This window comes from Asterias rubens, chromosome 19, assembly GCF_902459465.1.
Source record: "Asterias rubens chromosome 19, eAstRub1.3, whole genome shotgun sequence".
Lineage (NCBI taxonomy): Eukaryota > Metazoa > Echinodermata > Asteroidea > Forcipulatida > Asteriidae > Asterias > Asterias rubens.
This window is the reverse complement of record NC_047080.1, coordinates 5,818,700-5,844,384: the sequence shown is the minus strand read 5'-3', so window position 1 is coordinate 5,844,384 and position 25,685 is coordinate 5,818,700. Positions and strand designations below refer to the sequence as shown.

The 25,685-nt window shown below is 37.9% G+C and overlaps 2 protein-coding genes across 4 annotated transcripts; both read left to right on the top strand.

Moving 5' to 3' along the window:
- Positions 1-5,547, top strand: LOC117303260 (DNA polymerase epsilon subunit 3-like; the record flags this gene model as incomplete). Its single annotated transcript, XM_033787416.1, is given in 5 exon segments — positions 1-37; positions 1,817-1,948; positions 2,463-2,548; positions 3,483-3,601; positions 4,674-5,547. Coding segments are annotated over 4 exon segments (621 nt in total). The 3' UTR covers positions 5,024-5,547.
- Positions 5,548-6,499: 952 nt separating this feature from the next.
- On the top strand, positions 6,500-25,253 carry LOC117303515. 3 transcript variants are annotated; one of them, XM_033787738.1, is made up of 13 exons: positions 6,500-6,724; positions 12,273-12,460; positions 12,904-13,005; positions 13,990-14,127; positions 15,195-15,290; positions 16,241-16,477; positions 16,984-17,228; positions 18,317-18,485; positions 19,133-19,220; positions 20,379-20,503; positions 23,092-23,139; positions 23,903-24,096; positions 24,802-25,253. In XM_033787738.1, exons 2-13 carry the CDS (start codon positions 12,347-12,349, stop codon positions 25,070-25,072), a joined length of 1,827 nt encoding a protein of 608 aa, XP_033643629.1. In that variant the 5' UTR covers positions 6,500-6,724; positions 12,273-12,346; the 3' UTR covers positions 25,073-25,253. The 3 variants fall into 3 exon arrangements, with proteins under 3 accessions (XP_033643629.1, XP_033643631.1, XP_033643630.1); XM_033787740.1 differs by lacking the exon at positions 6,500-6,724 and adding an exon at positions 11,193-11,260; XM_033787739.1 differs by lacking the exon at positions 6,500-6,724 and adding an exon at positions 11,603-11,646.
- Positions 25,254-25,685: the final 432 nt, after the last annotated feature.

Genomic DNA, 25,685 nt, shown 5'->3' with positions numbered 1-25,685 from the left:
GACCATGCTGACTATAACTTCATGCTGCTAGGACTAGGTAAGTTTGCTTTTGAATTTTGGTGTAAAACATTTTGACATGTTTTGATTATGAATGAGTTATTATTAATTTAAAATTACATAAACAATCTTTGTCATTTGTTGCGCTGCTGGTTTACTTTAGATGTGTGTATGGCACTGGCAGTGCAGTGCAGCACTACAGGGAAAAGTTTCCGTATGGCGCCACCACTTTTTCATTCGATATGAAATAATATAGTATCTAATTTACCGCAATGAGATATCCTTTTTTGTAAAAATTAGTGAAAAAGTGGTGGCGCCATACGGAATGTTATCCCACTACAGTCAGAGGAACACTTACTCAAAATAAACAGTAACATTAAAAATACTTGTTTTAATTATTAAATAAACATAAAAAACAACAGTTATTATAGTTGCGATAACGTCTTTCGCTCGGGAATCTGGTAAGTTTTTGTGCCTTTTCTTCAAATTATTTCCTCAATGGTGTTTTTAGTGATATTGTAGGATTCATTAGACATTGAGGATCAAGTTCGTGTTTCTAGAATTTGTGTCATGATTTTCAAAAGTGGTAAAAATGGAGCAAATCCTGCTGACTAGCTGTCGAAATTGTACGTTTTTAACCATTTCGCCCTGCTCACATTGCGTCTGCTTCGTAACCCTTCGGCTACGCCGTCGGCAGGAGGGTTACGTTATCGCAACTACAGATTATTACTTATTTATTATTCAGCTGGGTTTCTTTTATGATAACAACTTCTTTCAAGGCATGACACTGAGTCTTAATAAATCCCTCCTTGACTTGTTAATGTTAATATAAAATTTGAGTAGGAGCATGCATGCATCAGGGTCTGCACGGTTTATAATATCGAAGTCTTATAAAGCGCACGTATCTACCAAACAAGGTACTCAAGGCGCTGAGTATATACAAACTTTCAGAAAGGTGGGTAATTGCAGTGGTGAATTTTGAGACCCAATTATTTAGCACCTTATAAGGGTTTACAACAAGGTGCTACGGCGCATACAGCAGCCACAGCCAGGAACACCGGGGTGAACCCCTTCTCTTTTTCGAAAAGTGCACTGGGTTCTTTTACATGCGTTACACAACACATGGGACCAACATCTTTACGTCCCATCCGAAGGACGAAGCAATGGTTTTAAAAGTGTCTTGCTTAAGGACACAGGTGTCACGGCTGGGGATTCGAACCCACACTCTGCTGATCAGAAACACCAGAGTTTGAATTCAGTGATCTTAACCGCTCTTATAGCCCAGTGGCGGCGGTTTGTGCAGTAAGTAAAAACAAGACAAGACAAGAACATGTGAACAATGACTGTTTTGTTCGGGGGCGTCTTTATATATTGTGACTTAATTTAAGACCCAGTAAATTGCGACTATAATAATCAAGATAGTATAAATAGATTTAGTTGCGATAATGTAACACTCCTCCCGATGGCGGAGGGAGGAGGGTTACGCGGCCGGCTCCGCCGTCGGAAGGAGGGTAACGTTATCGCAACTAAAAAATAAGGCCAAAATAAAATAAAATAGATTATAACGTTTATTTTATAACCATTTTAATGATTTTTTTTATAACAGTGTGGCCCCACACACTCAGTCATGTCAGTGTTGTTGTGAGTTTGTAGGCTATTCACAAGATGAAACACAATAATTTATGTCAGATAGGCCTACCAATCCATATTGTTCATTAACAATTTTAATGCCATGACAGCCTATTCAGTTTTTACCCTTTTAATGATTGTCATTTCAATGAGAGTAAATTGGTTTTATCAATTGTTATCCTCAATACAGGAATTTGATCAGTGATTGGGAAACAAGTTGAGTAGCAATCCCATCAATAAATAGCAGAACAACACCATGGCAGAGAGACCGGAGGATTTAAATCTCCCACATTCAGTGATCACAAGGATCATGAAAGAAGCGGTAATCAACTATACTATTTTGTTTCATAATGAACAAAAAAGTGGTGGCAGGATCTGGAAACTGTTCTTCTCTCTTTTTGCTCAAAGATTTCCCTTTACAAAGCAAAATGCTCCATGCTAGGGATTACGTTGTAATGAACTGTTTAAAATTTGCAACAAGACTGTGCTTTAGCCTGTATTTGTAAATGAATGATGTTATCCCCCATCATCTTGAATGCAGAATGTCACATGCAACACCTTGGTCACATGTCATCTTGTATTGTTTGAAGGTCAAGCTATTTTTGTTAAAACTTAATTTTCCTGACCGCAGGTCATAGACCATTGCGAAAGCTTGAACTGTTGAATGAGGTGCATGCTGGTCTAGCTAGGGATCAAAGTTGAGTACTACATGTAGCTAGACCAGCATGCACCACCTCATTCAACGCCTACAGCGCGAGTACCGAGTATTTGCAATTAAAGGTCTATGAGATTTAATTGTTCAGTTGTCTAAGATGAGTGTTTTTTGTTTTGTTCAGGTTCCTGATGGCATCAGTGTATCAAAGGAAGCTCGTAATGCTGTCTCTAAGGCAGCCAGTGTGTTTGTGCTCTATGCTACTTCATGGTATCCTTTTCAACCAACCAACCTGGGCCCACATTATAGCACTGCTTAGCAGCCGTTTTTGTTGTGCTTACTGTGTGATTTTCATTTCATAGCGCTGCTAACCATAAGCACACAAAAAGGTGTGCTAACTTTCCGGTGCTTACTGCACACAAATAAATGACGCCACAATGCAAATCCTTGGTGAACACGCAATATGGCCGCCTTATTTTTCTGCTAACCTGTGAAATACGCTTTTACTTCAGCAAATTTTTCTGCTACAGCTGTTACGAAAATTTGCTTACCGTCAAGCAGCGCTATGAAATTGGGCCCATATTATTGAGGACCTAAAGTGGACAACGCAATTTTCCAATTTTTGTATAGTTGTAAATGAGAATTTACTTTCAAGTAAAACCATTTTTTTCAAAATCTTCATTTTCTGCTAGCAGGATTTACTTTTTCCAGTGACTGGTGGTCGAAAAGTAGACAACCCAAATTTCAAAATTTGTACTAGCTGAAATTTGGATTTTACTTTTTCTGACCAAACCAAATTTCCAAATTTCTACTAGCAGAATATGTGATTTTACTTTTTGGACCAAACCATATTTCCAAATATAATAATAATATCAAAGTCTTATATAGCGCACATTTTTACCAACAAGATACTCAAGGCGCTGAGTATATGCAAACTTTCAGAAAGATAGGTTATTGAAGTGATGAATTCTGAGACCCATTTATGTAGCAACTTATAAGGGTTTACAAGGTGCTAGTAGTAACTGATAATGGTAGTGTTCTAGCTGGTAACCTTTTTTGCTAAGCAACAGTTTTAATGCTAAGCAAGTTTTGTGCTTTTAAGGGCTTTATGAAATGTGGCATGTGGACCTGATCCATTCAAAGACTGTATGTTTACACTGAGATATTTATATCATATACTTCCCTTGACCGTGCCTTCTCTCAGTGCTAACAACTATGCTCTAAAAGGCAAGAGGAAAACACTGAATGCTGCTGATGTTTTTGCTGCAATGAAGGACATGGAATTTGAAGAATTTATTGAGCCATTGGAGAAGAGTCTCCAAGGTAAGATTCTACTCTCATTTTAAAGGGAAGGTACGTGTTTGGTAATTGTCAAAGACCAGTCTTCTCACTTGGTGTATCCCATCATATGCATAAAATAACAAGCCTATGAAAATTTGGGCTCAAACGGTCATCAAAGTTGCGAGAAAATGATGAAAGAAAAAACACCCTAGTTGGACGAATTTGTGTTCTTTCAGATTGGAATATAAGACTTCTAGCTAGAAGTCTTTTATTAATTTAGTGAAAAATTACCTCTTTCTCAAAAACTACATTACTTCAGAGGGAGTCGTTTCCCACAATCTTTTATACTATCAACAGCTCTACAATGCTCGTTACCAAGTCAGTTTTTAAGTTAATATTTGTTTTGAGTAATAACGAAACGTGTACCTTCCCTTTAAGTGCTTTGTATAATAAATAATAAACCACTAGGGAAACTGACTGGGTTAAGGCCGAGTCACACTGCAGCGATACCGACCATGATACCGATCACAACGCAAAGAGAACGCATTCTGTTAGTTGAATGAGTGTGAGCGTATTCTGCATGGAGCAATTCAACCAATAGAATGCATTTCCTTTACATCGTTATTCTTATCAGTTTCATTATCGCTGCAGTGTGACTTGGCCTTAAATTTGAATGATTTGGGATTGTACAAAGAGAAATCCCCAGTTGTATCAGAAACTTGATTCCTGGCTTCACGGAAGCTACAGTTGCATGGCTTCTGACTGGTTCCCCCTAACAAAGATATTGACCAAAATGGGAGACAACTAACGCAAGGTTTACAACAGCTTGGATTGTCTAGGCTTGGCACGTTAATCCGGAGGTCTTTAGGTCAAATCTTGCTCTAGTAAATTTTGCTTTGTTCAACTCAAAATCTTTGTATATTAAGAATGAGCTAGCTTGTTTTCTTGATATTGGTTTTAAGGTTTTTTTCAACAAGATTTAATGTAAAAATGTTTGCTGTTTAGAAAGGGGCAAAAGGGAGTGTATCTTGTACAATGTCTTGAAATTACATATTCATTTGACGGACTTGATATTCACTTTATCAATCTTTTTCACCACAACTTTTGTGTTAAGAGTTTCGCCAAGAGCAGAGAGGTAAAAAAGAGGCATCGGAAAAGAGGAAGCAAAGCAAGTCGGACCAGGAGAAGACCGAAGGGGAAGACTCCGAGCAGAATATCTCAAGTGAGTTGGAAGATAGCAGGGAAGATGGAGAAGAGCTGGAAGATGGAGAAGAGGTTGATGATGTAGGAGAAGATGAAGAAGACGAAGATGATGATATTGAGGATGATATTGAAGATGAAGAGGATGAGGAGCTCGAGGAGGACGAAGTGGAAGAAATTGAAGATGATGAAGTTGAAGATGCGGGAGAGATTGAAGATGCTACTGCTGATGATGATGATGATGATGTTCAAGAAGTCGAATGATGGGACATTTAAAAACAAAAGAAATTTAATGTACTTTTTATTTCAGAGTACATGTATATATTTCTCTGAACAATCTTGCAAAAGACCCGAGACAAATGATTATGATGCTTTATGAGTCACACACATTGGACATCAACTGTCATGGCTGTCCTTTGAAGCCTGTTCATTTCATTTTATTTTCTTCATGTTGAGCGTCCAAGCACTTTCACACGAATGGAGGCCTTTATCAGAAAGATCGTTCACTCGATACCTGGTTGTTACATTACAATTTTTTTTCACTCTAATTTCGTTTTTGCATCTTCTTCCTGGTGCATGGAACAAAATGTTTGCTGTTTAATTACAATGTGAACGTTTTAATCAGTTGTCTCTTACTGTGTAAGAAGGCAATTGCATCATTTTATAAATCTCATTATCATTAGGTGTATGCTTGAAATATATTGAAAGTGAAAAAAAGACCCAGTGTAAATATTAGTTTTTGGTAATGCTGTACTTTAGTCAAATAAAACATTGATATAAAGAAATAATAGAATGGTATTGTTTTGATATTATTTAAAGGGAAGTTACAGAATTGGCAAGAAACAAAAATCGTGAAGATCACAGATTTACATCAAACTTACACGGTCTACTGCTGATGATAGTTGAAAATATCCCTTGAAATATTTCTGTCTGAAATGTCATATTTGATGAGAAATAAATAATCAAACTTCGCGTTTGGAGTTTATCGCTCAGTGAGCGTTTTATTTATTTTCATTTTGGCATCGATGCATTGCAAAATTTGTAATTAAGTTTCACCATTCTCTCGTGACCCAGACGGCCGATCGATCTCAAATCTCTACAGGTTTGTCAGTTTATGTATATGATGGATTACATAAAGTGCTTACACTGCCAGCAACTGTTTTGTTAGCAAAACCAATTCTGTAATGTTCCTTTACGTGAAGTTTGATTTGATCAGTTGTCAGACAATGGGGACGAGAATAGCGCCAGCTATATCTCATACGCGGTGGAAGGGGATGGATGGATCCGGTTTTTGGGGGGGGGGGGGGGGGTGGGGGGATGGTGCAGGGGGGCCGACATCCCCTTAAGTATCTGACATGTTGTGCCGCATTACAATAAATAACATAATTTTCCTCCTTCGCCTTCTTCTTTTGTATCTATCTATCTTCCAATAAGTACATCCCTCCAGAGGGGTATAGTTGTAGCATGGAGGTACTACTGGTAGCTACCTCCATGGTTGTAGCGAGCACTAGCACGTTATTACTTTCATTGGGGGAACATGCCCCCCCCCCCCACCCATACTGAGCCTTATTTCAGTCCAAGTCAAACTAAAACAATATGAAAGTTGTATTCCTCATAAAAATTGTTGAATTTTAAACACCCCCTTTGTTTCACAAGATTATTGCATAGCGCCACCATGCGGTGCATTTGACTTGAGGATTTCCCCATGTGACGTCATTATTATTTCTAGAGCAACAGCTCTGATACTATATACCGTGCGTTCTTCATTTCACGGATTTCCGATCAAGTATCATTTACCAACATTTCAGAGAAGTTTCAACAGCAGTAGAAGACACGGAGACACACTTTGAGGATCCACACTTTGTTCTGTAGTATCACTATCATACTCAATGTAGTTTGTTTGACATCAATCAAGAACACAAGATTCTTGTCAAGAAGGTTTTGTAACAACGTGTGTTATTTTTGGTAAGTAAGTAAGGCCTACCTTTTTTTATTTTTTTTTTATTCACTGCTTTAGAAAGTTAAGGCTATTTACTGCTTCTTATTCTTATTCTTATTCTTTATTTGGCCAGTAAACAATAACAATATTCAAGCAGACAGTATGTAAAATAAATAATTTAAAAACAAAAGTAAATACAAAGCAAGACAAACATAAGAGCACATGAAATTACAAAACAACCCTAACTAAGTAATGTGATGATCTGTGATGGCCAGTATAAAATTTAAAAAAAATAAACACTCACACTGTACGTAGCTCGAAAGTCTGTTAATCCAGTCACGAAAAATAAAAATAATTTAAAGTAAATATAAATAATCTGTATATAATACACAAAGCACAACTTAAAATAACAAAACCAAAAACAAACACCAGAAATTAGACAAGCAAATAAATAAATAAATAAATAAACAAATTGTTAATTAAAAAATAGAAAGTTCTATAATTTACTATTATTAATTTTAGTTACCACTCTCCTCTGAATCTGGTGTAAGCTCAGTACTCTAGCCTCATTCATGACTTCTCGGTCATGATGATTTTTCGGAGGAGCCATACGAACTAACATGACTAAGGCCGTGTCCGAAACGGCGACTTCGGCTACAGCTACGGCTAGATCGCGCGCGTCTGCTATTCTTCAACACTGGTAGACGCACTGATCTAGACGTAGCTGTAGCCGAAGTCGTCGTTTCGGACACGGCCTAACTAACAAACCCGACTAAGCCCTAAGGACTAGCCCCACTTGTGTGTGGCCAAGGCCAGGGCAAGGCTAAGGATTTAGCTAGCCTTGGCCACACAAGTGGGGCTAACTGTACTAAAACGTGCATGATGAAGGGTGCACCAAACATATGAGGTAGAACTAGAAAGTACGTGTAGAAAAAGTCCTGCCCTATCAGTTGTTCTACACAATGAATGAATGATTCAAACTTAATTAAAAGGAAGCAAAGAACCAAACTAACTACACTCGCTCGCCAGTCTTTTATAATTAGACTGCATTATTATTAAATAAAAGACCTTGGTCAGAGTCAGACCCAAGCTCAAGTACTGCGCTAGACATGAGACCCAGCCGGGGCGCCTGTACTCCTTGAAATTTGTCATTAAATAAATGCTTAGTACGACCGATATCGATAATGAATTTTTTTTGGTTAATTAAAGGAGTACAGCGCCCCAGTTACCATGGTTACTGGGTCTAGTGCTAGTAGTGTATATGGGACCCACACCACAAAGAACACAAAAATAGACCGGAAGCAGTTCCTTCTTGGAGGACCAAGATTTGGGAAAATCTTCCGTATGGTGCCACCACTTTTTCAGTGGAAAAGTTTCCATATGGCGCCACCACTTTTTCATTCGATAGGTCTAGTATCTAGTTTACCTTCAATGTTCAATCTTCAATGGTGGAATCCCTTATGCAGCTATCTATAGCTATACTAGGATGAGGTATCCTTTTTTGTAAAATTGAGTGAAAAAGTGGTGGCGCCATACGGGAAGTTCCAAGATTTGTATGGAAAGACTCCCGTTGGAAGAGTCTCCTCAATGATCAATTACAATGGAAGCCCTTTGGAGGAACATAGAGCCATCTCCATGTTTTCAAACACTCAGTATAAATCTGTTCATCATTAAAACTGCTATCGACGCTGTGACCACCGTCAGCTCAAACCACAGGGAAGTCAATCTCACTAGGAAATCATCTATCGTTCACCCACCGTTCATTCAACCAATAAGGACGAATACAAAGTGTCCTTTGTCCCAAGAACCCTCATTGAATGGCTACTTCCAGTATTCAAGACTAGGCTAGATAAAATCCAAATGACCACTTTCATAGGGAGCTCACCACTAAATGTTGTTCACTTGCCAAACCACACCTGCAACTTACGTACATTGTACATATGTATATCCCGTGAGGAGTTTGATGCAGTACTCTACAGACAAGACAGATACAGATACAGAAATATCACTGACTATATTACCTGAGTGACTGACACAAACTTTAATTTAATTCTTTTCATGCCTGTCACAGAAACAAAAATCCTACCAAATTGCTGATGTAAATAAAAAATAATAATAAAATTGGGAATATATGGGAAAGGAAACAGGTCAACTAGGCCTACATGTACAATTAATGTATACAGCCAGATGTCAACTCATCTGGAAGTACCCCATCCAGTCAACAACTCAAGGTTTGTTTCCATCATAAATGTTGTACTGTAGTTTGTGTTCTACAGTAATTACTGTTTTATTTAGTTCTGCCTTTAGCTGCTAATACTTTGTTATCGTATAAACATTTTCTGTAGTACCATTTTTCCACTAAAAGAACAAAATTGTGTAAGTTCTGAATGTTTTTTTAAAAAGTCAAGAGGAAACGAAAGAAATAATCAGTTCAAACAATCGTCCTTCATTTTTCCAATAAAATATAATGCGTCAAATCCGATTATTGAAATAGAATTACTTGCCCCTATTTTTATTACATAAAGTTTGATCATTATCAATAAGATTTAAATAGGCCAACTAAGAAATAGAGAATTAACTTTTCATCTGGGATACCAATCATGTTTATATCCAAATGATATTCATCATAAAACCAACAGGCTGAAGTGAGATTGAGTGTATGGCAGACCAATAAACTTGTTTGTCCCATCGATTCTGTAAATATTGGGGTTTTTGTCACTCTGCCAATGCCACAACAAAAAGAACTTTTGTTGGCATACTGTATGTACCGGATATTTACAGAAAGTTTGTTGAACTCAGTGTTGTTAGATGATTGTAGCTTGGATTGCACATTCTGAGCGACTGCACTTTAACAAAAGTTTGTTGAACCCAAGAAACTTGGACCTACATTTGTTTTCCCGGTTAAAGACAGTGGACACTATTGGGAATTGTCAAAGACCAGTTTTCTCACTTAGTGTGTCTCAACATATGCATAAAATAACAAACCTGTGAAAATTTGAGCTCAATCGGTCATCGAAGTTGCGAGATAATAATGAAAGAAAAAACGCCCTTGTCACACAAAGTTATGTGCTTTTAGATGCTTGATTTTGAGACCTCAAATTCTAAATCTGAGGTCTCGAAATCAAATTCGTGGAAAATTACTTCTTCCTCGGAAAACTACGTTACTTCTAGGGAGCCTTTTCTCACAATGTTTTATACTATCAACAGCTTCCCATTACTCGTAACCAAGTAAGGTTTTATGCTAATAATTATTATTTTGAGTAATTACCGATAGTGTCCAGTGCCGTTAAGACTGTTGTGCAGTGTAAGCCCAATGAACAATTTTGACCTCCATGCATCAGAGCTCAATGGTAGGCCTTTTACAATACATTTTGATTTTCCAAATCAAGACTTTCAATACCTGAAATTGTATAGGGAAAAAGTAATTTATGTCAGTTTATACATGATAGGTGCAGTTTTGGTAAACCAACTATCATTAAAAGCAGTGGACATTATTGGTGATTACGAAGTTTTCGAGAAAGAAGTTATTTTCCCTGAATTTGATTTTGAGAACTCAGAATTAGATTTTGAGCTCCCAAAATCAAGCATCTGAAAGCACACAACTTCGTGTGACAAGGGTATTTTTTCTGTCATTGTTATCTCGCAACTACAACAACCAATATGAGTTCAAATTTTCACAGGTTTGTTATTTTGTGCATTATGTTGAGATACACCAAGTGAGAAGACTGGTCTTTGACATTTACCAAAAGTGTCCAGGGGTCAATTTCACCAAGAATTAGGACTAGTCCTAACTTAGGACTAGTCCTAGGAGATATACACATTACATGGATAGTCCTAAGTTAGGACGAGTAACTGGTCCTAACTCGAGATAAGACTAGTCCTAACTCTTTGTGAAATCCACCCCAGTGTCTTTTATGGGGTGTTCTTTAAAATATCAAAGACAACTCATTGCACTTGGAATGTTGGGATTTATTGTTGACACTGCCATTCATTCTACAATCTACATGTATACTGGATGTGGTAATGTTTACGGAGTCATTTTTGTAAACTAATCAGCACTAAAGATCAGTAAATAGTTTTAAATCTATGTCTGTAGCTTTATAGGTACAAAGATCACTGGTCAGGTGGGGCGGATGTGTACATTTATACTGTCATGTTCACAATTCACATCGTGACTAGTTAAATATTAATTATTGCATTTATGTGGTACTATAGCGTCTATTGTAAGAATCAACCAGTAATTGTTTTCATTTTAATCATATTTGAAAATATCCAACCATGGATTTAAGACTGGTCTCGTTGTGATTAGTGCATATTAACAACATACTTTTAATTCTGAAGTTTCTTTTGTTACACTACTTTCTTTGCGTGCATTAAGTACATTAATCCATGGACCAGAGAGTGAAATTGGACAGTTGCCAATAAACCTGCACCAGTGCCAAATCTTCATTTCGGGGTATTTAACCAAGGTTGTTGACTGGTAAAACACAATAAAGTCTTGTGTTTACTTTTTGTGCCAGCCAAACCTTCATGATCAACGCCTGCCAGAAAGAGTCGTAGAGGTTTGTAGTCAATGTATATTTGGTTTGCGGTAACACCATGTGTGTATCTACTTGTAGAGTTGTTCTTAGGGGAACTGTCTTGCTTTATTCTACTGCCGCGGAGTAGATAATCGGAGGTTCGGGAGACTTCTCAGTTCTGAAAAGAACTGTCCTGCTTTTTAACTATTACCAGGGTGGATGGTATAGAAATTAGACTGGACTACTACTTTAGCTTATAGGATCGTAATTAACTGTACTGCCGCGGAGTCAGTTCTGAAATTGGTCTCAACGTTTCGACTAGCTTGCTCTAGTCATCGTCAGGAGGTTTGTAGTCGTATGTATATTTAATAAAAAAGGTCCTGTGATAGTCAGCGCCACAAGTCATGGTTAATTCTAGTCAGAAGTTGGTAAGTTTGGGAATGGTCTGTACTGGTGTCAATCTGTGTGTTGGTTTGTCAAATAGTTTTTTAGAATTAAGCTTCGTTGAAGGTTGAAATTTGACTACATGAGGCAATATACATAATAAACCCTGAGTTTCCTCTTTACAGTTCCACCAGTGTGATCTTAGAAAATCTTCTTCCCCATAAATAAGTGCATTCGGAATAACTGTTACCCTTTTTCCAAGAAAGATTTTACGATGATTAGTTTGGGCACAATTTCATGGGTCTGCTTATCGTAAGCAAAGAATCTGTGCGTACGGAAGCATTGAATTTTGGGCTTACTGCAAGCGTATTTCACAGGTTAGCAGGGAATTTTGGCTTACTAGGCATTCTACGCTAACACAGCTAGCGCATAAATTCGCCACTTGAACGTACATGTACGTAAGCGGAGAATGGTGATTGTAAGCGTGGAATTTGGGCTCTGTACACCCAGTGGTATTTATGACATCATGCTATAAATTCACATAAAAAATCAGGTGATCTCATAAAACAGTTTTCTGTACAGGTGTCTCTTGAAAGCAAGGTCTACTCTAACTTTAATTCTGTGCTTCTTCAAGTCTGATGGACTCGTACTTTCTGTCTGTCGTTTTCAGGTGCCATGACAATGTTACAACAGATCCCACTGAAGGAATAAGTTCATATCTGATTTTCATGAGTAAGTCTTAAGATGTTAAAAGGAGTCTCTCGCTTTCTCACCATGATGCAATCATCGGCTTCGGATGTCTGTCCAGCAAATTGTTCTGGACATGGAGATTGCATAGATGGACTTTGCATCTGCCAGGTATGCAATGTTATAAGGAAATAAACCATGTAATTTGTTTTGTTGGTGTTTGTTATGTTGAATTCTGGTTCATTACGATTTTAATTTTGTAGAAATCATTGCCTAGGATCACAAAAGGCCGAGTCACACTGCAGCTATAACGAAAACGATAATGATAACGACACAAAAAGAATGCATTCTTTTGGTTGAATTGCTCCACACAGATTACGCCCTATCTTATTCAACCAATCGAGGGCGTGCAGTTTTAACTTTCTTGTTTTCGTTCTCGTTTTCGAGGCCTGTGTAACCGGGCCTAAATTCTCAGTACATGACACATCACCCTGTACGGCAATCTGTGCGAGTGTCTTAGTTTTAAGTCTAAAAGACACAGACAATCATACTTCCAATAACGTTTTGTGCTTTCAAGGATTAATCTATTTTCCTGTATGTTTTTCCCTTCTCAGTTGGAATACCAAGGCACAGAATGTGGAGATTTCAACAGCGCTTATTTCATTGCATTTGGTCTCATCTTCTACATGCTGTCTGCTTGCTGTACAATACAACTGGTAACTTCAATTATTTTGGGGGGTTGAACAAAGACAAATTGACAAATTGACAAAAGACAAATTGACTCGAGCAAGATTTGAAAAACAACCTACGGATTAACCAACTGAGCTAGATCTACATGTAGCTCTACATGTATATTGGTGGTCTCCCTATTTTGTTAATATCTTTGTTTCCACTCAAGTCAATTTGTCTTTGTTCACAAAATGTACCCAGTTAGTTTTCCTTGGGGTTTATTGTTCGATGTTATCAATTACTTTGGTTCATAATTGCCCAGATATCTTGGCTCTTGATAGGGTTTCTGACATTTTATTGTTATGTTCAGTTGTAGTTTAAAATTCTAATCAACTAAGTGAGACCCATTCATTGTTGTAGTTGGTCATTCATAGTTTATAATAAGGCAACTCTCTCTTTATACTTTAGCCTTGCTTTGGAAAACATTAACTAAAAAAAACCTTTTATTATTATTAAATAAGACAGTTTAATGTAGAGGCTTTTGAAGAAGGCATACTTGATTCCACTTAAAGTTACAGCAAACTTCTTTGTATCATAAAACTTTAGAAAATAGAGTTAGCTGTTGCAAACAACTAACCAACCAGTTCTAAACTTGAGGCCTCAAAATCAAATACGTGGATAATTACTTCTTTATCGAAAAATACATCACTTCAGAGGGAGCTGTTTCTCACAAGGTTTTATACTATCAACCTCTCCCTATTACTACTTACCAATTAAGGTTTTATGCTAATAATTATTTTGAGTAATTACCAACAGTGTCCACTGCCTTTAATGCAAAAAATAGTTAATGGCCTGACGTTTCGACCCTAGCAGAGTCTTTCTCGAAGGCTAAATGACAACACTGCAAACATGAACAGGTAACTACGTAAGTGAAACATAAGCAGTGAAGTGGAAATACATGAACACTTCTCAGACTTATAAACCATGTTTACTATTAATTTGGAGAAAATATTTCAACTTTCTTGTTGCAGATTCTATGTATCCAGTCAGATTTCCACCGTTTGAAGAATCCATCCGTCTACCGAGCCTTGAAGGTCACAACTCAAAAACTTCTGTATTTTCTGGTTATTATCGCTGCACTGAGTCGAGCTTTGTATTTCTCATTAAAGGTAAAAACATAATAATAATAAGACTTGTAATGCGCACATATCCACCCTGCTGGGTGTTCAAGGCGCATAAATAGTGTGGGTCTTGTAGAAAGGACAGCTAATAAAGTATGGCACTAATTCTCGTGTTGTCGATTTCATCAAACTCTTCCTAACTTAGGATTAATCTTAGGACTTAGGACAGGTTCAGTTCCTTATCCAAACACGTGGGACGCATTGAACCCATCCTAAGTTAGGACGGGTTACTCGTGTCCTAACTCAAGTTAGGATTAATCCTTGCGTCCTGCAGGGACCCTAACTTGGGACTAGTCCCAGTAGATATAAAAAACGTATGGCTAGTCCTACACTGTACATGTAAGTTAGGACGAGTTACTCGTCGTAACTAGAGATAAGACGAGTCTTAACTCTTTTTGAAATCCATCCCGGGTCCGGGGAAAATTAGTTCATGTTTCACAGAGCACTAAGGTTCATCTTGAGATGAGGTGTTGGATTCTTAAGGCCTTTTCACATTGTCCAAAATCTCGGGGTCGGAACCGGTTCCGAACCAGAGATTTTGTTCAACCCACCTCCGATCCACCTCCGATCCGGGTAGCATGCTCTAGCTGGATTGAAATCGACCCTGGCAGAGACTAGGGTTGAAAATCTCAATCTGGATCGAAATTGCATTTTTTTGGTTCACGTAAAGACCAGTGTGAATGTTGCTTATCTCTGATCCGTGTCCAGAGGCGAGGCTGAACCGGAGAGGACTCAGGTAGGTTTCAACGCGGTTCAAAATGGAGGTAGTCTGAAATTTGAAAAGGCCTTTACTTACATGAAATATCTGTCAATAGCTTTTTTTGTGAAATCTGGCCCAGCTATTCATAATTATGGATATTTTTAGTTCCCACTTCAAGTTATTAAAATGCATTTTTTGCTTATACTGCTAATTGTAGAAGTTTGGAGCTTATCTACAGTAACCAGAATTCCCCTAGTTAAAGCAGAACCATTAACTTGCCAAACATCTGTTACGAATTTCTTGCCAGCATTTTAGAGTTATATTTGACTTCAAACTTTTGTTGTTTCTTTATCAGAAATATTTACCGGATACTTGGGCTGATAACATGCTTAGCATGTATTATCCACTCCTGCTGTCCTGCCTGTCATTAGTGGTGTGTTTTTGGGCTGAGGTAGGTTTCTCTTCTTTAGATAGAAGGCACTGGACACTATTGGTAATTTCTCTAAATAAATGTTAGCATCAAAACTTACTAGGTAAACAATGGAGGGCTGTTGATAGTGGAAAACATTGTGAGAAGCAGTTCCCTCGGAAGTGACGTTTTTGAGAAGGAAGGAATTTCTCACTAAAATATTTGAATTGATTTTGAGGCCCCAGCTGAGGTCTCTGAATCAAGTATCTGAAAGCACACAACTTCATGCGACAAGGGTGTTTTTTCTTCCATTATTCTCTTCACAGGCTTGTGCATATGTTGAGATACACCAAGTGAGAAGACTTGTCTTTGAAATCACATTTATTTTAATCTCTTCATTCAATCAATGATATCTTGACTTCCACTGTTGAACGACACAATTTTGTTGCTGATGTTGGAATCATATCTGAATAGAACACACTTTAAAGGAGCCCTGTTTATGATCAAAGCAGGCCAGTGGCTGACACATGGAATTATAACCCAGTTAAGCCCGGTTCCTACTTCATGCGTATGCGATACGAATGTTGACGTCACAAATTCGCAACGAAATTCGCAGCGAGTTGAGTTGTGCTCAACTCTCTTGTGAATATCGCAGCGAAGGGAGAGTTGTGACGTCAAATTCTCATCGCATTCGCATTTGCAGGAAGTATGAACTGGGCTTAACTGCACGGTCACACCCTCCCTCTGGGGAGCGCACCCACACATGTATGAACTGGGGGAGCATTTATAATCCAATGCACAGCCACAGGAAAGCTTTGATCCTGATGACACAGCTCAATTAAAGCACAAATTGAATTGGAGATCATGTTACTTGTACTCTAATGCCTTGCTACGTAGTTGCTACAGCAAAGCTCACCAATATCCTGACCATCAAAGAACCTGCAAATATTGTTAATAAACCTGACGTTTTGACCTTTGATCTTGTCTTGCAGGCATTCCACGTCTCTGGTAAACAACACAACAATCCGGGCTTCTTGAGTAAAAGTTACCTGTTTTTCCTACTCTTCAATATTCTTCTGTACATGTTATTGTTTGCCGAGTTTGTCACCATGGAAACGTCCTCATTGGATTACAATCTTCTTAGAAACATCTTTAATGGTTGCTACGCTGGACTTATGACCATAGAGGTGTTCTTCTTTCTTGTGTATGGAGTCGAAGTATTTTTCAAGGTAGTTGACTTAAACTTGTTTCATGATCCATACTATTTTATTGAGAAACAAAAGGTTTGCTTTTTTAAAGAGAGCATGTACAATGTATATTGAAAAGAACCTGTTTCATTGACTCTTTTAATTAAAATTGGGTTGTCATGGCTGAGCGGATAACAGCACCAAACTCAAGCTCTGGTCTTTCTGTTTAGCAGAGTGTGGGTTCGAATCCCGGTCATTACACTTGTATCCCTGAGCAAGACACTTTACTACAGTTGCTTCTCTCCAACCAGGGGTAAATGGGTACCTGTGAGGGCAGATATGGTTGTTGTTGTTGGTTTAGCTTAGTGTGCTACATATTTGGCGGCACAGGCTGTATACTCTCCAGGAAGCTGAGATGGTTTAAGGAATGAAATGGCCCAGTGACCAGGGGTAATAATGTTGGCAGCGCTTTGAGACATGGTGTCTAAAGCACTGTATGAAAACCGAATATTATTTTTATTAAAACGATGGGATTCTTTAATTTTCAGATTAAAGGAGCATTTACAACTATTGAGCGTTCTTCCAGTCAGTCTGCTAATCCAGCCCACAGTCCATCGAGTGGTAATTCTATTGATCGTATTGACAGTGAATCTACTAGCTTATCCAATGATCAATCATTGGATATAAGCGTCATGCATCAATCACGCATCGGGATGCTGTTCCAAGGGCTCTTACAGATTGCTATGGTTTTATTTTTGATGTTTAACGTAACCGAACCACAGTGGAAAGAAAGGTTAGTTTTATTTTATCACTTGAGTATTTTCAATAAAACTGTGAATGTTTCGTTTCCCGTTAAGGCCGGTTTATAGTCGATCGCACGATGGTCGGGCGATGGTCGTGTGATGGAAATTTTGATGCGCGATCAAGAAAATCCACAGTTTTTAGGCCTCAGCGATGACGGTAAAAATTGTGTCGCTCGTCGAGATCTCCATCGCGCGACCGACTAGAATGACAAAAGTTAGCATGCTTCGCATATATTCCTTTATATCTAGTTTTCCTTTTGCCTTTTCCAATATAAGCAGGTATGTGAGACTTGCTCTTTTCACCTGATTTCCACTTTTTGGGTTTTGATTTTCCTTCTTTTTTTTCTCTTCACTTTCTGTTTATTAAAGCCATTGGACCCTTTCGGTTCAGAAAAAAAAAAAAAGTTCACAGATTTACAAATAACTTACAGGGTTTACAGAAGGCAATGGTGAAAGACTTCTCTTGAAATATTATTCCATGAAATGCTTTATTTTTTGAGAAAACAGCAAAACAATATAAATTCTCGTTAACAAGAATTACGGATTTATTTTAAACACATGTCATGACACGGCGAAACGCGCGGAAACAAGGGTGGGTTTTTCCGTTGTTTTCTCCCAACTCCGATGACCGATTGAGCCTAAATTTTCACAGGTTTGTTATTTGATATAGAAGTTGTGGTACACAAAGTGTGGGCCTTGGACAACACTGTTTACCGAAAGGGTCCAATGGCTTTAAAGTACAGGAATATTATTTTTTCCTCTTTTTTTCTTGCCCGGTTTTCTTTTTTTCCTCTTTGTTTTTCATGTATAGTTACTCACATGCCTGTACATGTATAAAGAATGTCCACTACTCATCATTTATGAATGATTTAAAATTATTATATAATTTGTCCAATAGGAGACTTTTGAGACACTGGCTGCATAACGTAACGGTCCTTTTTTGTGGCTCTGAGCGTGCGCGTGTATGCTCAGTATTGCGCGCAGGCCTGAGCATGGCAATATTGTGAAAAAGAACCGTCTGAAAGTTTCCCATTGCTTGAATCTCTTACATTTTCAACCTTTTCTTGATTTACTTTAGCCTCTCAATTTTCAAGAAGAACGTGCATGATGTGTTCTTCCGCATCATTGAAGTGGGTCTTGCTCTCTGGTTTCCATGTGTCTTATGGAGGTGCAGAAGTCCAGGATCATTATGGATGTTGAATCCTACAAGATTATTCAGACAGACGAGAGATGAAGAAAAATCACAGGTGAACAATTTTTGCGGGGTGAGGTATCAATATATATTTGGTTTGCGGTAACACCATGTGTGTCTACTTGTCAGGTAGAGTTTGTTTTTTAGATAACTGTCTTGCTATATATTCTACTACCGCGGAGTAGATTTATCGTATTATTCGGGAGACTTCTCAGTTCTGAAAAGAACTGACCTGCTTTTTAACTACCACCTGGGTGGAAGGTATACTACGACTATAGCTTTTATACGATCGTTATTAACTGCACTACCACGGAATGAGTTCTTTAATTGGTCTCAACATTTCGACTAGCTTGCTCTAGTCATAGTCAGTCTCCTAAATAAATAATTGAACTAAAATTATATTTTGCTACAATGATCTTTTACTTTAATTTCTGACGGATTGCTTCACATTGGAAATTTGGTAATGGACACCAAGTGAAAATGTATTTTCAATGAGTGTTTTTTATGACTGGGGAAAACAGTTTTCATTTTTACATGATTAATAAATCAATCTAATATAATCTAATCTAATCTAAAAAGTGATAAAGTTTGTGACCTCCATAGCCAAATTCATTTTGCACATAATAAAGTCACAAAGGCTTTGTGATTAGAAATTAATCACATTTAGAAATTTGTTGTTTTTCCTTTTGAATTTTCTTATAGGGTATAAAGAAGGAGGAAGATTGGTTGTTATGTCGTAAACGTGCTCCGACCTACGACTCTACTTCAGATAGAGCCAGAGTAGAGAAAGGTCAGTGACCCCATTATGGATTGAGATTGATGTTCAAAGTATAACCTAGTCTCCCTAAACAGAAGACGACAATGATATACAAGGCACCTTATTGTTCATCAGAGTAAACTGAATTTCTCTAAGCACACAATAACTGCAGCTATTTTATGGCGTGTCTAGGCTACGCAGTAAAGAGCATAAGACAAAAACTCTGGTGTTTCTGATCAGCAGAGTGTGGGTCCGAGGCCTGGTTGTGGCACTTCTTAGAGCAAGAAACTTTACTATAATCGCTTTATCCTTCGGATGGAACATTAAGCCGTAGGTCCCCTGTACTAGGATTCATAGTGCATGTTAAAGAACCCACAACACTTATCATTAAAGAGTAGGGGCTAAGCCCGGTGTTTCTGGTTAACATAGCAAGCACCCTTGTTTATAGGTTTCCTCAGGCTTTTTGAGCTACATGTACAGAGATTAAGTTCACTTATGAGGCATCCTTGGTTTCATTACCAGAATATTATTATTAATCAGATCTGTTACAGAAGGCTATGCTTTTTGGAACAGCAAGGATCCTGAAAAAGACCCTTGAGATCTAAGGCTGTGGGACGTAGCCCGACTGGAGGAGTTACTGGCACAAAGGAAAACGTTATCTTTCTTTTGTATGCTGTGATAAGATGAATAATGATTTAATAGATGTTAAATTTGCATCGGGGATAAACAATATTCATTTTGGTTTTTACCCATATACACCGATGTCTGTTTGCACTGTATACTCGGTACTTATCCAAGTTCTGTGAAAAAAATCACCTGCATATTACTCGGGTGGGATTCTAACCCACGGCCCTTGCAATTCTTGTATAGTTCTATATTTTTATACTGTATGCCATGTTTTAATAATGTCACTCTGTAATGTCCCTTTTTGTCTCTTTGTAAATTGTGGCATCAGGAGATTAACTCGATAGTAATTTAGTTTACTTTTTTTAAATCCTTCAGGGGTGCTGCTTTTTTTGTTATTGTATTATATGTTCTTGCTTTTGTTTTCTTACTGTTCTTATTGTCTGCTTGAATTTTTGCCTGTGAAATTAATAAAGACTAGACTAGACTACCGAGATTGCCCAGTAGCTAGAGGCAGTTCAAATCATTCGAATAATGATACTGACCATGATCTATTTTTGTTCACAGAGGTTGAGTGTTGGATTTGTTATGACCCCCATCGAACTGATTCAGGACCTATGATACAACCATGTCAATGTAAAGGGGATGTAGCTTATGTTCATCATGACTGTCTTAAGAGATGGTTAATGGAGGTAAGATGGAAGGAGGTTTCTAAAAAACATTCCAGGTTTTAGATGGTCCAGTGGTTAGACTGCAGGACTTACAATCACAAGGTTGTGGGTTCGAATCTAGCCTATGATACAACCATGTCAATGTAAAGGGGATGTAGCTTACGTTCATCATGACTGTCTTAAGAGTACCATATGGAGGTAAGATGGAAGGAGGTTTCAAAAAACATTCCAGGTTGTAGATGGTCCAGTGGTTAGACTGCAGGACTTGCAATCACAAAGTTGTGGGTTCGAATCTAGCCTATGATACAACCATGTCAATGTAAAGGGGATGTAGCTTATGTTCATCATGACTGCCTTAATAGATGGTTAATGGAGGTAAGATGGAAGGAGGTTTCAAAAAAACATTCCAGGTTTTAGATGGTCCAGTGGTTAGACTGCAGGACTTACAATCACAAGGTTGTGGGTTTGAATCCATCCTGTGATACAACCATGTCAATGTAAAGGGGATGTAGCTTATGTTCATCATGAATGCCTTAATAGATGGTTAATGGAGGTAAGATGGAAGGAGGTTTCAAAAAAACATTCCAGGTTTTAGATGGTCCAGTGGTTAGACTGCAGGACTTACAATCACAAGGTTGTGGGTTTGAATCCATCCTATGATACAACCATGTCAATGTAAAGGGGATGTAGCTTATGTTCATCATGAATGCCTTAAGAGATGGTTAATGGAGGTAAGATGGAAGGAGGTTTCTAAAAACATTCCAGGTTTTAGATAGTCCAGTGGTTAGACTGCAGGACTTGCAATCACAAGGTTGTGGGTTCGAATCCAGCCTATGATACAACCATGTCAATGTAAAGGGGATGTAGCTTATGTTCATCATGACTGCCTTAAGAGATGGTTAATGGAGGTAAGATAGAAGGAGGTTTCCAAAAACATTCCAGGTTTTAGATGGTCCAGTGGTTAGACTGCAGAACTTACATCACAAGGTTGTGGGTTTGAATCCAGCCTATGATACAACCATGTCAATTTAAAGGGGACGTAGCTTATGTTCATCATGACTGCCTTAAGAGATGGTTAATGGAGGTAAGATAGAATGAGGTTTCAAAAAACATTCCAGGTTTTATATGGTCCAATGGTTAGACTGCAGGACTTGCAATCACAAGGTTGTGGGTTTGAATCCAGCCGATCTGTCTACTGATTTCCCAATGATTAGAATGGAATAAGTATTGTCGCCTAGTTACTGAATCACCCTATCTTGATTTGTGCAACTGGCAATCATAGACTTTAAACCAATGTTCCTTTAAACCAATGTTTGTATGAGAGAGATTGGCTGCTCCAACCATGGTGTTTAAAGGATTTGGGTACTTTTTCAAACTGTCCATAGATTTACATTAAACTTACAGGGTTTGAAGATAATGAGAGTGGAAAGCTTCCCTTCAAATATTACTTACTAAGGTGCTGTAGTTTTTGAGAAATGCGTAAAATAATGTCATGGAAATACGTTTGTAAATGATTAAAATAATTTTCGTCTTATGAGACGAAAATTATTTTCATGACATTGTTTTACTCATTTCCCCAAAACTACAGCACCTCAGCACGTAATATTTTCAAGGAAGCTTTCTACTATCATTATCTTCAAACTGTGTAAGTTTAGTGTAAGTCTGTGGACATTGTGTTTTTTGACCTACAAAAGTTACATAGACCCTTTATCCCCTTGTAGTTGTGGGGAGAGTTCCCTCGACGGGAAGATCATCTAAACAGACAAACTAACAATTAAACAAACATATATGATAAGTAGATTTACAAGTAATAAATGTATAAACTGTAAATCATTAGATAGTCTCATACATTGTTTTGTTTCATTTCTTTTCATTCATGGTTTTGAAACACAATGTCCACAGATTTACACTAAACTTACACAGTTTGAAGATAATGATAGTAGAAAGCTTCCCTGAAAATATTACGTGCTGAGGTGCTGTAGTTTTGGGGAAATGAGTAAAACAATGTCATGAAAATAATTTTCGTCTCATGAGACGAAAATGATAAGCATTTACAAACGTATTTTCATGACATTGTTTTACTCATTTCTCAAAAACTACAGCACCTCAGTAAGTAATATTTAAAGGGAAGCTTTCCACTATCATTATCTTCAAACCCTGTAAGTTTACTGTAAATCTATGGACATTTTTAAAAGTACCTAAATCCTTAAAGCCATTATACACTTTCGGTAAACAGTATTGTCCAAGTCCCACACTTCGTGTATCACAACTTATATATAAATTAACAAACCTGTGAAAATTTAGGCTCAATCGGTCATCGGAGTCGGGAGAAAATAACGGGAAAACCCACTCTTTTTCCGCATGTTTCGCAGTGTCATGACATGTGTTTACAATAAATCCGTAATACTCGCTATCGAGAATCGATAATTGTTTTAATGTTTTCTCAAAAAGTAAAGCATTTCATGGAATAATATTTCAAGAGAAGTCTTTTACCATTACCTTCTGTAAACCCTGTAAGTTATTTGTAAATGTGTGAACTTTTTTATTTTTTTTTCCTGAAAGTGTATAATGGCTTTAAAGCTAAAACATCTATTTTGTTTTCTCCTTAGTCTGCCGATAATCCAGAAGCTTTACATTGCACAGTTTGCAAATCACAGGTAAGTATTGGAGAATTCAGGCATTGAACTAGCCTTTTCTCAAGGCCTTTGTGGCTAAGACAAAAGCTGTGTAGCTACAAAGCATTGGGAAAGGGAGACCACATGCACCAGTGGAAAAACCACAAGGCATTTTCTAACTTAATTTTGAATTGTTATTGTTGAGTTATTCATAAAGATTCAAACATAAATTGTTCACCCCAATTACAATGCTTGATAGGGTAATGTACGCGGACCTCATTGCTGTTGTTGCCCTTGTATAGTTGTGAAATCAGAGTAAATGTATAAAGGTACTGACAGTTATGGCTGTGGAAGTGTTGTGGCTGAGCATCGAATTCAAACTCCGGTGTATCTGATCAACAGAGTGTGGGTTTGAATCCCCAGCTGTGACACTTGTGTCCTTAAAGCAAGACACTAACCATTGCTTCATCCTTCAGATGGGACGTAAAGCTGTTGGTCCCATGTGTTGTGTAACGCATGTAAAAGGACCCAGTACACTTATCGAAAAGAGAAGGGGTTTCGCCTTGGCGTTCCTGGCTGTGGCTGCCTCTATGCGCCTGAGCACCTTGTAAACCCTTATAAGGTGCTACATAATTGGTTCTCAGAATTCAATAACCTATCTTTCTGAAAGTTTGTATATACTCAGCGCCTTGAGTACCTTGTTTGGCAGATACATGCGCTATATAAGACTTCAATATAATTATGGCCACCATGGTCTGGACTTCTTGGTAATGTAACAAGTGATTGAATTGTTTTTGTTTAACAGTACCAGTTGAAGACAGGTTCCATGTGTTTCTTGAGAGGGTTTCAGTTGAAGCATGGATTGTTTACAGCAACATCTATTTGTCTAATGGCTGCTAGTCCGGCATTAGTGTATCTAGTCATCCAGAGAAACCCATCTAATGCAGCTAGTATCATCTCAATTGGAGCTTGTATTCTCCTGGAAATGATCTTCTTAAAGTAAGTGGAAGCAAAACAGAAAGGTTTGTGGTAACACCATGAAATGACTATCTCTAATGAGTTGGGGTGGTTCTGAAAAGAACCGTTGGTTTCAACTCCTGCTAAGTAGAAGCAGTTTCAATCTTGGTTTTACCCATATACATTATACAATTGTTGCACGCTGTGACAGGGTCCATGGCGTTTTGTACACCCGAGGGGGCAAATGGCACCCGAGACGAAGCCAAGGGTGCCATTTGCCACCGAGGGCGTGCAAACCCATGGACCCCAGTCACAACATGCAACAATTGTTTTGTTATACCTTGGTAACATTTGTTATTCCTCTTCTTGAGTTCTGTTGTCATATGCAAACATTATTACTACGGAGTATTCATTGTTTAATAACCAGTCGAACAAGAAACAATTCCTCACTGTTCCCTCGAACCCGCCGGTGGTTCGTACACTGTGTACGGTGTGTCACAGCGCTGGAAATCGACCGATGCTGGGAACGATCAAGGTGATGTACACGGGTGTACATAACTTTTTATGTTACCCGACCCCCGAGCCATGTAACATGCATTTTTGGTGCACAAAACTCAGTGTGCAGAACTCAGTGTATAAGACTCGGTGAACAAGACTCAGTGAACAAAACTCGTAAACATACCAAGTCCAAACCAACTAATTTTTTCATACAAAACTATTTTAACATGTTATGATTTGCTGTTTTAGGTATCTTGGGATCAGCTGTTGCAATGCCTACAACAGAGCCAAAATATCATCGTTTCGGATCATGGGTTCTTTGGTCAACAATGGGCCTGTAACCATGGCAACTGTATCTATGGACAGTAGCATCCCTTCTCAACCTCTTCCAGTGACATCTTCAGAGTCAGCAACCATGACGATGGAACCCAAGATGGAACCAAGTGTCTCTGTTGTTTCTGTATCAGTAATATCAACGGAAACAACAGACGGCATAATGATTCATTCTAATACAATATAATTGTTTGTACTTAGTATACTATTTATTAGGGAAAGGGTTGGATGGGATTGAGTTTCGCGTTGATCTTGGGTATACAACTTTGTAGAACTTTTTGGTTTGTGTCACTTTACACAAAAAAAACACCAGGTTACTTGATTTAAAGGCACTGGACACTATTGGTAATTACTCAAAGTAATTGTTAGCATAAAAACTTACTTGGTAACAAGCATTGGAAAGCTGTGAGAAACGGCTACCTCTGAAGTACGTAGTTTTCGAGAAAGATGTAATTTTCCACTAAAATATTTGAACTTGATTTTGAGGTTCCTGAAATCAAGCATCTGAAAGCATACAACTTCCTGTGACAAGGGTGTTTTTTTTTCTTCCATTATTATCTTTCAACTTCCATGACCAATTGAGCTCAAATTTTCACAGGTTTGTTATTTTATGCGTATGTTGGAATACACCAAGTGAGAAAACTGGTCTTTGACAATCACCAAAGGTGTCCAGTGTCTTTAAGTTGGATCAAAGAATATGTTGAGTCAAACAATTTGTTTTGTTGGTTGAAAGACAACGTGTGTTTGATTTCTACATGACATTGGCAGTGAATTAGAAAATCATGAACAAACCATGCATT

Excerpts from the sequence above, each read along its gene's own strand:
- LOC117303515 (XM_033787738.1), top strand. The coding sequence starts at position 12,347 with ATGTTAAAAGGAGTCTCTCGCTTTCTCACCATGATGCAATCATCGGCT. Across the intron at positions 17,229-18,316 it reads GAACCACAGTGGAAAGAAAG|CCTCTCAATTTTCAAGAAGA; the intron begins GTTAGTTTTATT and ends GATTTACTTTAG. Across the intron at positions 18,486-19,132 it reads GAGATGAAGAAAAATCACAG|GGTATAAAGAAGGAGGAAGA; the intron begins GTGAACAATTTT and ends ATTTTCTTATAG.